This window comes from Ranitomeya imitator, chromosome 5 (genome assembly GCF_032444005.1).
Source record: "Ranitomeya imitator isolate aRanImi1 chromosome 5, aRanImi1.pri, whole genome shotgun sequence".
NCBI classification, from domain to species: domain Eukaryota; kingdom Metazoa; phylum Chordata; class Amphibia; order Anura; family Dendrobatidae; genus Ranitomeya; species Ranitomeya imitator.
In genome coordinates, this window is record NC_091286.1 from 709,746,243 (window position 1) to 709,762,871 (window position 16,629).

The 16,629-nt window shown below is 49.3% G+C and overlaps 1 protein-coding gene across 6 annotated transcripts in view; it reads right to left on the reverse strand.

Annotated features, from left to right (window-relative positions):
* KHK (ketohexokinase) overlaps positions 1-16,629 on the reverse strand; it is a 104,764-nt gene that overhangs the window by 44,698 nt on the left and 43,437 nt on the right. For 4 of the 6 annotated variants that reach the window (XM_069728661.1, XM_069728658.1, XM_069728662.1 and 1 more), the window contains exons 3-5: positions 11,184-11,244; positions 11,041-11,149; positions 5,538-5,654 (exon numbers count right to left, since the gene is read on the reverse strand). In XM_069728661.1, the coding sequence (XP_069584762.1) occupies positions 5,538-5,654; positions 11,041-11,149; positions 11,184-11,244 (287 nt within the window). Of the gene's footprint in view, positions 1-5,537; positions 5,655-11,040; positions 11,245-16,629 lie in introns of those variants that run through there. The other 2 variants (XM_069728659.1, XM_069728663.1) reach the window with 2 other exon arrangements.

The window sequence follows — 16,629 nt, forward strand, 5'->3', positions numbered from 1 at the left end:
GATCTGGTATAGCGGATACATGGTGCCGTCCTGTGTGGAGCCTGGCACTAGGGGTATGATCTGGTATAGCGGATACCCGGATACCATCCTGTGTGAAGCCTGACACTAGGGGGTGTGATCTGGTATAGCGGATACCTGGATGCCATCCTGTGTGGAGCCTGACACTAGGGGGCGTGATCTGGTATAGCGGATACCTGGATGCCATCCTGTGTGGAGCCTGACACTAGGGGGCGTGATCTGGTATAGCGGATACCTGGTGCCGTCCTGTGTGGAGCCTGACACTAGGGGGCATGATCTGGTATAGCGGATACCTGGATTTCGTCCTGTGTGGAGCCTGACACTAGGGGGTGTGATCTGGTATAGCGGATACCTGGTGCCGTCCTATGTGGAGCCTGACACTAGGGGGTGTGATCTGGTATAGCAGATACCTGGAGTTCGTCCTGTGTGGAGCCTGACACTAGGGGGCGTGATCTGGTATAGCGGATACCTGGTGCCGTCCTATGTGGAGCCTGACACTAGGGGGTGTGATCTGGTATAGCGGATACCTGGATGCCATCCTGTGTGGAGCCTGACACTAGGGGGCGTGATCTGGTATAGCGGATACCTGGTGCCGTCCTATGTGGAGCCTGACACTAGGGGGTGTGATCTGGTATAGCGGATACCTGGTGCCGTCCTGTGTGGAGCCTGACACTAGGGGGTGTGATCTGGTATAGCGGATACCTGCTGCCGTCCTGTGTGTAGCCTGACACTAGGGGGCGTGATCTGGTATAGCAGATACCTGGTGCCGTCCTATGTGGAGCCTGACACTAGGGGATGTGATCTGGTATAGCGGATACCTGGTGCCGTCCTGTGTGGAGCCTGACACTAGGGGGTGTGATCTGGTATAGCGGATACCTGGTGCCGTCCTATGTGGAGCCTGACACTAGGGAGCGTGATCTGGTATAGCGGATACCTGGTGCCGTCCTATGTGGAGCCTGACACTAGGGAGCGTGATCTGGTATAGCGGATACCTGGTGCCGTCCTATGTGGAGCCTGACACTAGGGGGCGTGATCTGGTATAGCGGATACCTGGTGCCGTCCTATGTGGAGCCTGACACTAGGGGGCGTGATCTGGTATAGCGGATACCTGGTGCCGTCCTGTGTGGAGCCTGACACTAGGGGGCATGATCTGGTATAGCGGATACCTGGTGCCGTCCTATGTGGAGCCTGACACTAGGGGGTGTGATCTGGTATAGCGGATACCTGGTGCCGTCCTGTGTGGAGCCTGACACTAGGGGGCATGATCTGGTATAGCGGATACCTGGTGCCGTCCTATGTGGAGCCTGACACTAGGGGGCGTGATCTGGTATAGCGGATACCCGATGCCGTCCTGTGTGGAGCCTGACACTAGGGGGCGTGATCTGGTATAGCGGATACCTGGTGCCGTCCTGTGTGGAGCCTGACACTAGGGGGCGTGATCTGGTATAGCGGATACCCGGTGCCGTCCTGTGTGGAGCCTGACACTAGGGAGCATGATCTGGTATAGCGGATACCTGGTGCCGTCCTGTGTGGAGCCTGACACTAGGGGGCATGATCTGGTATAGCGGATACCTGCTGCCGTCCTATGTGGAGCCTGACACTAGGGGGCGTGATCTGGTATAGCGGATACCTGGTGCCGTCCTGTGTGGAGCCTGACACTAGGGGGCGTGATCTGGCATAGCGGATACCCGATGCCGTCCTGTGTGGAGCCTGACACTAGTGGGCATGATCTGGTATAGCGGATACCCGATGCCGTCCTGTGTGGAGCCTGACACTAGGGGGCGTGATCTGGTATAGCGGATACCCGATGCCGTCCTGTGTGGAGCCTGACACTAGTGGGCATGATCTGGTATAGCGGATACCCGATGCCGTCCTGTGTGGAGCCTGACACTAGTGGGCATGATCTGGTATAGCGGATACCCGATGCCGTCCTGTGTGGAGCCTGACACTAGTGGGCATGATCTGGTATAGCGGATACCCGATGCCGTCCTGTGTGGAGCCTGACACTAGGGAGCATGATCTGGTATAGCAGATACCTGGAGTTCGTCCTGTGTGGAGCCTGACACTAGTGGGCATGATCTGGTATAGCGGATACCTGGTGCCGTCCTGTGTGGAGCCTGACACTAGTGGGCATGATCTGGTATAGCGGATACCCGATGCCGTCCTGTGTGGAGCCTGACACTAGGGGGCGTGATCTGGTATAGCATATACCTGGAGTTCGTCCTGTGTGGAGCCTGACACTAGGGAGCTCAGGGATCTGACCTACTCTCAAATGCTGGTATAGGGGGCGGTTCAGGCCGAACCTTCTCCTTACAGTGTGGTGCTGGCTGTGCTGTACACCTGACACCGCCTGTCACTGTCGTGTTACCCCTTAGATGCCGCGGTTCATAACTGCGGCCTCCAGTTGGTGAGACACAGGGAGACTTCATCTCTCTCATTTTCTTGCATAACAAAAATTCCCCCTTTGTCCCATAAAGAAAAAAATCTTAATGTGAATCATAATTAACATATGTGGTTTCTGTGGCCAAAATGTCCAGGCAGCTGTGATGGCGCCCAGGACAGGGATTCTGTGTGTGACCGGTGAGCGGACTTCCTTTTAGGTGGGGGAATGACGAGCTCATTGCGGATCTTACAGGACAGTAAAGGGTCAAAGTTTAGGAAGCCCCCCAGCACCCGGACTCTGACCACAGCTCTTATATTAGCCCCGCCTGTATACTGACTCCACCCACCATAAACTTTGGCTCCACCTCCAGATTCATCCTTTCCTCCTGCCCATCCTCCACGCTGATGTTCCTGCCCAGGAGGACACAGCCGGTCACCCACATCACAAGGAGCAGATGGAGTCCACACGAAAATCCAGTGGTGAGGATTCTGCCAGAATGGCTCAGATTGGCCAGGTGCACGTCCGCAACATTCAGGAGGCCACAGGAAGATGTGCTGCAGCAGTCGGGGCCAGGCACAAGACATGGACCAGAGACTGCGGCTTCAGACATTGGACATGGTGGGCAGCAGTGAGGAAGGACCTCCAGAAAATAAAGAATAGGTACCCAAGGGAAACAGTCAGCATGAAAATTTAGTATTATGCTTCCATTAGAAATAACCAGGAGGCAAAATGGAGCGTTCAAGAAAAACAGGGAAGAAAGGCTTTAGGGCAGTCAGAAAAAAGCTACTGCTTCCATAAAGTCTGGTGGAGGCCGCTATAGGCCCTGAAGACTTGTAAAAACAAGCAGAAAACTGAAGTAATCCTGCTGCTGTCTGCAGGTGAGCCGTGGGGAGAGCCGCGAGCCGAGGGGAGAGCCGCGAGCTGGGGGGAGAGCCGCGAGCCGAGGGGAGAGCCAAGGAGAGAGCCGAGGGGAGAGCCGCGAACTGAGGGGAGAGCCGCGAACCGAGGGGAGAGCCATGGGGAGAGCCGAGTAGAGAGTCGCGAGCCGAGGGGAGAGCCGTGAGCCGAGAGGAGAGCCATGGAGAGAGCTGAGGAGAGAGTCGCGAGCCGAGGGGAGAGCCATGGAGAGAGCCTAGGGGAGAGCCGCGAACCGAGGGGAGAGTCGTGAGCCGTGGGGAGAGCTGCGCGCCGTGGGGAGAGCCGCAAGGCGAAGGGAGAGTCGCGAGCAGTGGGAAGAGCCGCGCGCCATGGGGAGAGCCGCGAGCCATGGGGAGAGTCGCGAGCCGAGGAGAGAGTCGCGAGCCGAGTGGAGACCCGCGAGCCGTGGGGAGAGCCGCGAGACGAGAGAGTCGCAAGCCGTGGAGAGAGCCGCGTGCCGTGGGGAGAGCCGCGAGCCGTGGGGAGAGCCGCGAGCCAAGGGGAGAGCCATGGAGAGAGCAGAGGAGAGAGTCACGAGCCGAGGGGAGAGCCGCGAGCCGAGGAGAGAGCCACACGCCGAGGGGAGAGCCGCGAGCCGAGGAGAGCCGCGAGCTAAGGAGAGTCGCGAGCCGTGGGGAGAGCCGAGGAGAGAGCCTTGGGGAGAGTCGCGAGCCGTGGGGAGAGCCGCAAGCCGAGGGGAGAGACATGGGGAGAGCCGAGGACAGAGTCGCGAGCCGAGGGGAGAGCCGCGTGCCGAGGGGAGAGCCATGAGCCGAGGGGAGAGTCGCGAGCCGTGGGGAGAGCCGAGGGGAGAGCCTTGAGGAGAGTCGTGAGCGGAGAGCCGCGAGTCGAGGGGAGAGCCATGGGGAGAGTCGTGAGCCGTGGGGAGAGCCGTGGGGAGAGCCGAGAGCTGTGGGGAGAGCCGAGAGCCGTGGGGAGAGCCATGAGCCGTGGGGAGAGCACAGGCAGTCGAGGACTAAATGTCCCACAATGCCCAGTACTGACATCCCATGGGAGAGCGTCAACAGGAATCCGAAGAAGACAAGTGTAAGGCTCAGGGGCAGTGGAGATGGAGTGGGGGAATGTATGGAGGAATAAAGGTGAAGCTCCTCCATTCATTCGGCTTCTAAGCCTCCAGATTCAGGGGTCTATTGGGCAACTCTATTTTGTGCTCTCAACATTAAAGACAAAAATAGAGGATTCTCTTTCAACTTCCAAAATAATCAGATTCATTTCCATGTGTATTTCTGCTCCAAGGCAGCAGATACAAGAGGGCAGACTGATGCCCAGGAGGCTGGGGGGGATAGAGGCCGATGCCCAGAAGGCTTGGGGATAGAAGTCAATGCCCAGGAGGCTGGGGGGATAGAGGCCGATGCCCAGAAGGCTGGGGGGATAGAGGCCGATGCCCAGGAGGCTGGGGGGGGATAGAGGCCGATGCCCAGAAGGCTTGGGAATAGAGGCCAATGCCCAGGAGGCTGGGGGGGATAGAAGCCGATGCCCATTAGGCTGGGGGATAGAGGCTGATGCCCAAGAGGCTGAGGGGATAGAGGCTGATGCCCAGGAAATTGGGGAGATAGAGGCTGATGCACAAGAATCTGGGTGGATAGAGGACGATGATCAGGACAACGGGGGGATAGAAAACGATGCCCAGGAACAGAGGCCGATGCCCAGGAAGACAGGGGAACAGAACCCGGTGCCAAGGAAGACGGAGGGATAGAGGTCGGTGCCAAGGAAGACGGAGGGACAGAGGCCGGTGCCAAGGAAGACGGAGGGACAGAGGCCGGTGCCAAGGAAGACGGAGGGACAGAGGCCAGTGCTCAGGAGGATAGAGGGCAATTCCCAGGAGACTGGAGAGAAAGAGGCCGGTGACCAGAGACTGGGGGATAGAGGCTGATGCCCAGGAGGACACGGAGTGGCTTAGGTGCAAGCCCACGTCTGAATACAAATTTCTTGATCCACAGAAAATTGAAGAAAGGAGTTTTCGGTGTCTGCAGTCCTGTGTCTTGCTGTGACGTCTGAGCTGGGGGCACCTGGGGGCAGACTGAGCGGCCGTGTCCATATCTGCAGAATACTTCCTCCTGTTCCTAATCCAGCGTGGTGGCCCAAAACCCTCCCCCCCACGAGATCTGTGCCTCATTCACCTCTGGGATACAGCTGGCTACGGAGGCCATGCCAACTCTCATCTGTACCCACCGCCCCGCAGATGTCTGGTACTTACTCTGCAATGTAGCCGGGGGCCAGAGAGCCCATGAAGGCGCAGGGGGCCCCCAACAGGGACAGCACGGTGCATGAGTTGGAGGCATTACCGCCTCGCTGCCAGCGCTGAGACAGGCACCTGCCAGAGAGAGACGGGATGAGCGGAGGGGACACGGGGCACAAAGAGCAAATCCTCACCACCACCACGGGAGGCACGAGAAAGGCCGAGTCCCTGACCTCTACATGCATCTCATTCCCGTATCTCACCTGTACATGCATCTCATCCCCGTATATCACCTGTACATACACTTGTGCTCAAAAGTTTACACACCCTGGCAGAATTTTTGCTTTCTTGGCCTTTTCTCAGAGAATATGAATGATGACACCAAACCTTTTTCTCCACTCATGGTTAGTGGTTGGGTGAAGCCATTTATTGTCAAACTATTTTTCCTCTTTTTAAATCATCATGACAACCCAAAACATCTAAATGACCCTGATCAGAAGTTCACATACCCCATTTCTTAATACCGTGTATTGCCCCCTCTAACACCAATGAGAGCTTGAAGAAGTCTTTAGTGGTTGTTGTGGATGAGGTTCTTTATTTTCTCAGATGGTAAAGCTGTCCACGCTTCTCGGCAAAAGCCTCCAGTAGCTGTAAATTCCTGTGCTGTCTAAAATGAACTCCGCGCTTGAGATCTCCCCAGAGTGGCTCAATGATATTGAGGTCAAGAGACTGAGATGGCCACTCCAGAACCTTCACTTTGTTCTGCTGTAGCCAATGACAGATGGACTTGGCCTTGTGTTTTGGATCATTGTTATGTTAGAACGTCCAAGTACATCCCATGCTCCGGTTCCAGACTGAAGAGTGCAAATTTGCCTCCAGTATTTGCTGATAATGTGCTGTATTCATCTTTCCTTAAACTGTGACCAATTTTCTTGTGTCTTTGTAGCTCACACATCCCCAAAGCATCAGCGATCCACCTCCATGCTTTACAGAAGGAATGGTGTTCCTTTCATCATAGGCCTTGTTGACCTCTCTCCAAATGTAACGTTTATGGTTGTGGCTAAAAAGTTTAATTTTGGTCTCATCCCTCCAAATTACCTTGTTCCAGAAGTTTTGAGGCTTGTCTCTGTGCTGTTTTGCGTATTGTGGAATTTGCGCAGTAATAGCTTTCTTCTGGCGATTCGACCATGCAGCCCATTTTTCTTCAAGTGCCTATTTATTGTGCATCTTGAAACAGCCACACCGCTAGTTTTCATAGAGTCCTGTATATCAGCTGATGTTATTTGTGGGTTTTTCTTTGCATCCCGAACAATTTTCCTGGCTGTTTTGTACGACATTTTTGTTGGTTTACCTGACCGTGGTTTTGTTTTTACAGAGTCCCAGATTTTCCATTTGATAATCACAGTTCAACTACCTTTTCCTGTAGATCCATTGACAATTCTTTTGCTTTCCCCATACCTCACAATCCAGAAAAGTCAGTGGCTGGATGAAAGATGCAAAAGTCTGTCTGGATCCCAGAAACTCAATCGGCTTTTATGCACACACACTAATTACATGCAAACAGGTCACAGGTGAGGATGTTACCTTTAGTAGCCATTCAAACCAATTTGTGTTAACTTCTGTGCATGTAATCAGGCCAAAATCACCAGGGTATGTGAACTTTTCATCAGGGTCATTTGGATATTTTGGGTTGTCATTATGATTTAAAGAGAGAAAACACAGTAGTTTGACAATAAATGGCTTTACCCAACCACTAACCATGAGTGGAGGAAAAGGTTTGGTGTCATCATTCATATTCTCTGACAAAAGGCCAAGAAAGCAAATATTCTGCCGGGGAAAGTAAACTTTTGAGCACAACTGTACATCTCATACCCCATACTTCACCCGTACACACAGTGTCTTACAACAGTATTCACCCCATTTTTCGTGTTTTGCTACCTTACAACCTGGACTTTCATTTGTATTTATTTTTTAAAGGACAAAATAACTGAATACCTCAGTCTGAATAACTATTCCCCCCCCTAAAGTCAGTACTTCATAGAGCCTCCTTTTGCAGCAATTACAACTGCAAGTCTCTGAGCTCTCCACATCTGGCCACTGGGATTTTTGCCCATTCCTCAAGGCAAATCTGCTCCAGCTCCTTCAGGTTAGATGGTTCCTCTTGTGAACAGCGATCTTCACGTCTGACTACAGATTTTCCTTTGGATGAAGTTCTGGGCTGTGACTAGGACACTCCAGAACATTTACCCGTTTCCCTTTACACCACTTGAGTGCTGCTTTAGCAGCATGCTTTGGGTTATTGTCTATTTGAAAGCTGAACCTTGGTCCCAGTCTCAAATCACTGTCAGAATGAAATAGGTTTTGCTCAAGAATATCCCTGCATTTCGCATCATCCATCTTCCATTCAACTCAGACCATTTTCCCTGTGCCTGCTGCCGATAAACATCCCTCCCGCATGGCGCTGTCACCACCGTGTTTCACTGTGGGGATGGTGCTCTTGGGGTTATGAGTTGTGTTGGTTTGGCGCCAGACATAGCATTTACCTTGGTGGCCAAAAAGTTCAATTTTGGTCTCATCGGGCCACAGGACTTTCCTCCATATATTTGGGGAGTCTCCCTCATGTCTTTTGACAATCTCAAAAAGAGCCTTACACACAAAAATTGTAAGTAAAGGCTTTTGTCTGCCCACTCTGCAATAAAGGTCACCTCTATGTAGTGTACAGCGTATCGCAGTTGTATGGACAGATACTTCTGTCTTTGCCACTCCCTCCCTGGGTCTCTGTGCTGCCTCTCTGATTAATGCCCTCCTTGCCCGGGCTGAGAGTTTTGGTGGGCGCACTCTCTTGGCAGGTTTATTGTGGTACCATGGTCTTTTCATTTGATGATGATGGATTTGATGTTGCTTCGGGGGAGCATCAGACATTGGGAGATTTATAACCCAACCTTGACTTGTACTTCTCAACAACTTTGTCCCTGACTTGTTTGGAGACCTCCTTGGTCTTCATGCTGGCGTTTGGAGACCTCCTTGGTCTTCATGCTGGCGTTTGGAGACTTCCTTGGTCTTCATGCTGGCGTTTGGAGACCTCCTTGGTCTTCATGCTGGCGTTTGGAGACCTCCTTGGTCTTCATGCTGGCGTTTGGAGACCTCCTTGGTCTTCATGCTGGCGTTTGGAGACCTCCTTGGTCTTCATGCTGGCGTTTGGAGACCTCCTTGGTCTTCATGCTGGCGTTTGGAGACCTCCTTGGTCTTCATGCTGGCGTTTGGAGACCTCCTTGGTCTTCATGCTGGCGTTTGGAGACCTCCTTGGTCTTCATGCTGGTGTTTGGAGACTTCCTTGGTCTTCATGCTGGTGTTTGGAGACTTCCTTGGTCTTCATGGTGGTGTTTGGTTATTTGTGCCTCTTGTTAATGGTGTTGCAGCCTCTGTGGCCTTTCAGAGAAGGTAACGTGTATATACTGACAGACATGTGACACTTAGATTTGACACAGGGAGACGTTCTGTCACTAAGCATGGGACTTATAAAGACCCTAAAAATATCTGGAGCAGATATGCTCCAGATATTTTTACGGTCTTCATAGCAAAAGGGGTGAATACATATGCACATGCCAATTTTTAGTTAATCGATTGCATAAATTTACTAAATTTCGATATTTTTCACACTTCGCTTCACCAACTTAGATTGTTCAGTGCTGATGCAGCACACACAAATCAGATTACAAAAATATTTACACAGGCTGTAATGTAACAAAATAGGTAAAAAGCAAAAGGGGTGAATACTTTCGTGACCCACTGTACATCTTATCTCACCTATACAGTGGCATGCAAAAGTCTGGGCACCCCCGGTCAAAATTACTGTTATTATGAACAGTTAAGCAAGTTGAAGATGAAATGATCTCTAAAAGGCCTAAAGTGACAGATGACACATTTCCTTTGAATTTTAGGCAAGAGAACAAAATATTTTTATATTTTAAAAATTACAAAAGGGAATATGGGCCAATGAAAACGTGTCGGCGCTCTTTGAGATTTGTGTGCTCACATAACTTTGTAAAAGTTTTCAAACCTTAATTATCCTGTTAGGGTTATGACTTGTTCACTTTCATCGTAAGGAAAGGGCGGGTGATGCATATTCCCAGCTTTATAAAAACCCAGCCTCCTCTAACCAAAAAACCAGCAGCTATGGGTTCTGCTAAGCAGCTGCTGAGCATTCTGAAAATGGTGGAGTCTCACAAAGCAGGAGAAGGCTATAAGAAGATAGCAAAGCGTTTTCAAAGTTACCCTATCCTCAGTTCAAAATGTAATTAAAAGTTAGTGACCAGGAACAGTGGAGGTAAAGAGAAGGTCTGGAAGACCAAGCAACATTTCAGTGAGAGCTGCTCATAGGATTGCTAGAGAGGCAAATCAGATCCCCCGCTTAACTGCAAAAGACTTTTAGAAAGATTTACAAGACTGGAGTTGTGTTACACTGTTCTACTGTTCAGAGATACCTGCACAAATATGGCCTTCATGGAAGAGTCATGAGAAAAAAAAAACCTCTCCTGTGTCCTCTCCATAAAATTCAGTTTCAGCAGTATAATAATAATAATCTTTATTTTTATGTAGCGCTAACATATTCCGCAGCGCTTTACAGTTTTTGCACACATTATCAAAACAGCATGTAATTAAGCCTGATACATTTTGGAAACAAATCCTGTGAACCGATGAGGATAAAATAGAACTCTTGGTCACAATGATCAGAGGTATGTGTGGAGAAAAAAGGGCAGAGAATTCAGGTAAAGAACATGTCGCCAACCATTAAGCATGGGGGAGGATCAATTACGCTTTGGGGTTGGGTTGCAGCCAATGGCACAGGGAACGTTTCACGGGTAGAGGGAAGAATGGATTCAATGAAATTTCAGCAAATTCTTGATACAAACATAAAACATCTGTAAAAAAACTAAAGGTGAAAAGAGGAAAGAGGAAGAGGATGGCTTCTACAAATGGATAATGATCCAAAACACACGTCACAATCCACAATACACGACCTCAAAAGGCGCAAGCTGAAGGTTTTACAATGGCCCTCACAGTCCGCTGAGCATTATTGAAAATCTGTGGAGAGACCTCAAAACAGCAGAAGAAGCAAAACGAACAGGAGGAAAATCCCTCAAACAAGAAGTGAAAGACTCTTGTCTGGCTACAAAAAGTGTTTACAAGCTGTGATACTTACAAAAGAGGGTGCTACTAGGTACTAGCCATGCAGGGTGCACAAACCTTTGCATCAACACATTTTCCGTTTTGTAATTTTTAAAATGTAAAAGATGAAAATATATATACTGTTTGTTTTTTTGCCTAAAATACAAAGGAAATGTGTCATCTGTAACTTTAGGCCTTTTAGAGATCATTTCATCTTCAACTTGCTGAACTGCTCACAATAACAGTAATTATGACCGTGGGTGCACAAACTTTTACATGCCTCTGTACATACATGTCATCCCCTGTACCTCACCTGTACGTACATCTCATGCCTGTGACTGGGGTCCCTTACCTGGTGTCAGTATCCTCTTCTGGATATTGATCCACTACATTGATTATATCCAGGCAGACGAGTCCAACACACAGGATCCTCTTCTCCCCCATTCTGCTCCACAGGAGACCTGGACGTAGGAGACACCTGGACGCAGGAGACACCTGGACGTAGGAGACACCTGGACGTAGGCGACACTAGTATGTGTAACAATCTACACTGCCTCTGCAAGAAAAAAAAAAAAAAAAAACGTGACCTTTGATCCGTGCAGCCGGTCGCTTTGTCAGCAGAATGTTTTGCAGCAGAGTCATGACTGTGGTGATTCTGTAGATCTCTGGATCGGGCAGAATGTCTCTCAGTCCTTCTCTCAGGGTCTTCAGGTCTTTTTATCTCTCTGAATCCGGAGGTCTCTCACTCTAGCACCTGTGGTGTCTCTTTCTAAATCCTACTACCACCCTCTCTAGGACAGTTTCCATCTCCTCTTCTTTCATCATACTTTGTTGTCTCTCCCTCTGTACTGTAGTCTCTCTAGATCGGATGATCCTATTCTCTCTACAAATCCTGTGCTCTCTGTTTCTGGATCCTGTGGTATGACTCTCTCGCTCTAGATCCGGTGAGGTCTCCCTCTATAAGTCTGTAGTCCCTCTAGATCTGATGATCCTATTCTCTCTACAATCCTGAGCTCAGTTTCTGGATCCTGTGGTATGACTCTCTCGCTCTAGATCCGGCAAGGTCTCCCACTAGATCTGGTGAGGTCTCCCTCTATAAGTCTGTAGTCTCTTTAGATCTGATGATCCTATTCTCTCTACAAATCCTGTGCTCAGTTTCTGGATCCTGTGGTATGACTCTCTCTAGATCCGGCGAGGTCTGTTATGAACTGGTGGTTTAGGAGCAACATGGGACGAGCTCTGAAGGAGGTGGTACCTGTACTGACCGCAGTTCCTAAGCTCAACACAACACTAGAAGTAGCCGTGGGATGTTCCTGTCACTCCCTAGACACCTCGTCACAGCCTGAGAACTAACTACCCCTAAAGATAGAAACAGGAAAGCTATCTTGCCTCAGAGAAAATCCCCAAAGGATAGATAGCCCCCCACAAGTAATGACTGTGAGTGGACAGGGAAAAGACATACATAGAATGAAACCAGGATGTAGCAAAGGAGGCCAGTCTAGCTAGATAGATAGGACAGGACAGGATACTGTGCGGTCAGTATTAAAAACTAGAAAAATCCACACAGAGTTTACAAAAATCCCCACACCTGACTAAAGGTGTGGAGGGTAAATCTGCTTCCCAGAGCTTCCAGCTTAACTGAAAAAATCCATACTGACAAGCTGGACAAAACATAGAATGTACAGAACAATTAAGTCCACAACATGTGGACAGAAATGAGCAAAGCAAGGACTTATCTTTGCTGAACTGGTCAGGATAACAGGGAAATCCAAGCAGAGATGTGAATCCAACCAGGAACCATTGACAAGTGGCACTGGCTGAAGGGAAGAGCCAGGCATAAAAGCCGAGCAGAAAGACAATCAGTGGAAGCAGCTGCAGACTGCTAAATCCAAGGAGCAGCCATTCCACTTAAAACCACCGGAGGGAGCCCAAGAGCAGAACTCACAAAAGTGCCACTTACAACCACCGGAGAGAGCCCAAGAGCGGAATTCACAACAGTACTCCCTTCTTGAGGAGGGGTCACCGAACCCTCACCAGAGCCCTCAGGCCGATCAGGACGAGCCAAGTGAAAAGCATGAACCAAATCGGCGGCATGGACATCGGAGGCAACAACCCAAGAATTATCCTCCTGGCCATAACCCTTCCACTTGACAAGATACTGAAGCCTCCGCCTCGAAAAACGAGAATCCAAAATTTTCTCAACCTCTTATTCCAACTCTCCCCCAACCAACACCGGGGCAGGAGGATCAACCGAGGGAACAACGGGCACCACATATCTCCGCAACAAAGATCTATGGAAAACATTATGAATGGCAAAAGAGGCTGGAAGAGCCAAACGAAAAGACACCCGATTGATAATTTCAGAAATCTTATAAGGACCAATAAACCGAGGCTTAAACTTAGGGGAAGAAACCTTCGTAGGAACATGACGAGAAGACAACCAGACCAAATCCCCCACACGAAGCCGGTGACCAACCCACCGACGGCGGTTAGCAAAACGTTGAGCCTTTTCCTGAGACAACGTCAAATTGTCCACCACATGAGTCCAAATCTACTGCAGCCTGTCCACCACAGAATCCACACCAGGACAATCAGAAGGCTCAACCTGCCCTGAAGAAAAACGAGGATGAAAACCAAAATTGCAAAAGAAAGGTGAAACCAAAGTAGCCGAACTTATTATTATTATTATTAGTATTATTATGGGCAAACTCGGCCAACGGCAAGAAAGCCACCCAATCATCCTGATCAGCAGACACAAAGCATCTCAAATAGGTCTCCAAGGTCTGATTAGTTCGCTCAGTTTGGCCATTTGTCTGAGGATGAAACGCCGAAGAAAAAGACAAATCAATGCCCATCCTAGCACAAAAGGTCCGCCAAAACCTAGAGACAAACTGAGAACCTCTGTCAGAGACAATATTCTCCGGAATGCCATGCAAACGAACCACATGCTGAAAAAATAATGGAACCAAATCTGAGGAGGAAGGCAACTTAGGCAAAGGTACCAGATGGACCATTTTAGAGAACCGGTCACAAACCACCCAGATAACAGACATCTTCTGGGAAACAGGAAGATCCGAAATAAAATCCATGGAAATATGCGTCCAGGGCCTCTCAGGGACCGGCAAAGGCAAAAGCAACCCACTAGCGCGGGAACAGCAAGGCTTGGCCCGGGCGCAAGTCCCACAGGACTGCACAAAAGCACGCACATCCCGCGACAAGGAAGGCCACCAAAAGGACCTAGCAACCAAATCTCTGGTACCAAAAATCCCAGGATGACCAGCCAACACTGAACAATGAACCTCAGAAATTACCTTACTAGTCCACCCATCAGGAACAAACAGCTTCCCCACAGGACAGCGGTCAGGCTTATCAGCTTGAAACTCCTGAAGCACCCGCCGCAAATCAGGGAAGATGGCAGAAAGAATCGCCCCTTTCTTAAGAATGCCAACCGGCTCAAGGACTCCAGGAGAATCAGGCAAAAAACTCCTAGAGAGGGCATCAGCCTTAACATTCTTAGATCCCGGAAGATACGAGACCACAAAATCAAAACGGGAGAAAAATAGGGACCATCGAGCCTGTCTAGGGTTCAGCCGCTTGGCCGACTCGAGGTAAATCAGATTCTTATGATCAGTCAAGACCACAACGCGGTGCTTGGCTCCCTCAAGCCAATGTCGCCACTCCTCAAATGCCCACTTCATAGCCAACAACTCACGATTGCCGATGTCATAATTGCGCTCCGCAGGCGAAAACTTTCTGGAAAAAAAAGCAGACGGTTTCATCAAAGAACCATCAGAATTCCTTTGAGACAAAACGGCCCCTGCCCCAATCTCAGAAGCGTCAACCTCAACCTGAAAAGGAAGAGAAACATCCGGCTGATGCAACACAGGGGCAGAAGTAAATCGGCGTTTAAGCTCCCGAAAGGCCTCAACAGCCGCAGAGGACCAATTCGTCACATCAGCGCCTTTTTTCGTTAAATCAGTAAGGGGCTTAACCACACTGGAAAAGTTGGCAATGAAACGGCGATAGAAATTAGCAAAGCCCAAAAATTTCTGAAGGCTCTTCACAGATGTGGGTTGAATCCAGTCATGAATGGCTTGGACCTTAACAGGATCCATTTCCATAGACGAGGGAGAAAAAATAAAACCCCAAAAAAAGAGACCTTCTGAACTCCGAATAGGCACTTAGACCCCTTCACAAATAAAGCATTATCACGAAGGATCTGGAATACCATCCTGACCTGCTTCACATGAGACTCCCAATCATCGGAAAAAATCAAAATATCATCCAAATATACAACCATGAATTTATCAAGATAATTGCGGAAAATATCATGCATGAAGGATTGGAACACAGATGGAGCATTAGAGAGCCCGAATGGCATCACAAGGTATTCAAAATGGCCTTCGGGCGTATTAAATGCAGTTTTCCATTCGTCACCCTGTTTAATACGAACAAGATTATATGCCCCTCGAAGGTCAATCTTAGTAAACCAACTAGCCCCCTTAATCCGAGCAAACAAATCAGAAAGCAAAGGCAAGGGGTATTGGAATTTGACCGTGATCTTATTAAGAAGACGATAATCTATACAGGGTCTCAAGGAGCCATCCTTCTTAGCAACAAAAAAGAAACCCGCTCCCAATGGTGACGAAGACGGCCGAATATGCCCCTTCTCCAAAGACTCCTTAACATAACTCCGCATGGCGGCATGCTCTGGCCCAGACAGATTGAAAAGTCGGCCCTTAGGGAACTTGCAGCCAGGAATCAAGTCAATAGCACAATCACAGTCCCTGTGCGGTGGAAGGGAACTGGACTTGGGCTCATCAAATACATCCTGGAAATCCGACAAAAACTCAGGGACCTCAGAAGAGGAGGAAGAGGAAATTGACATCAAAGGAACATCAATATGTACCCCTTGACAACCCCAACTAGTCACAGACACAGTTTTCCAATCCAGCACCAGATTATGTTCCTGTAACCATGGAAAACCCAGTACAACAACATCATGCAGGTTATGCAACACCAGAAAACGGCAATCTTCCTGATGTGCTGGAGCCATGTACATGGTCATCTGCGTCCAGTACTGAGGTTTATCCTTGGCCAATGGTGTAGCATCAATGCCCCTCAAAGGAATAGGGCTCTGCAAAGGCTGCAAGGAAAAACCACAGCGCCTGGCGAATTCTAAGTCCATTAAGTTCAGGGCAGCGCCTGAATCCACAAATGCCATGACAGAAAAGGACGACAATGAGCAAATCAGGGTCACAGATAAAAGAAATTTAGGCTGTACAGTACTGATGGTAACAGACCTAGCGACCCTCTTAGTACGCTTAGGGCAATCAGAAATAACATGAGCAGAATCACCACAGTAAAAACACAGCCTATTCTGACGTCTGAATTCCTGCCGTTCTGTTCTAGTCAAAATCCTTTCACATTGCATAGGCTCAGGACTCTGCTCAGAGGACACAGCCATATGGTGCACAGCTTTGCGCTCGCGCAGACGCCGATCAATCTGAATGGCTAGAGACATAGATTCGCTCAAACCAGCAGGCGTAGGGAAGCCCACCATAACATCTTTAAGGGCTTCAGAAAGACCTTTTCTGAAAATTGCAGCCAGAGCATCCTCATTACATTTAGTGAGCACAGACCATTTTCTAAATTTCTGGCAGTATAATTCTGCCGCTTCCTGACCTTGACACAGGGCCAACAGGGTTTTTCTGCATGATCCACAGAATTAGGTTCGTCATACAATAATCCGAGCGCTTGAAAAAATGCGTCTACATTCAGCAATGCCGGATCCCCTGATTCAAGGGAGAATGCCCAGTCCTGAGGGTCACCACGCAGCAAGGATATGATGATTTTAACTTGCTGAATGGGATCACCAGAAGAACGGGGTTTCAAAGCAAAAAACAATTTGCAGTTATTTTTAAAGTTCAAAAACTTGGAT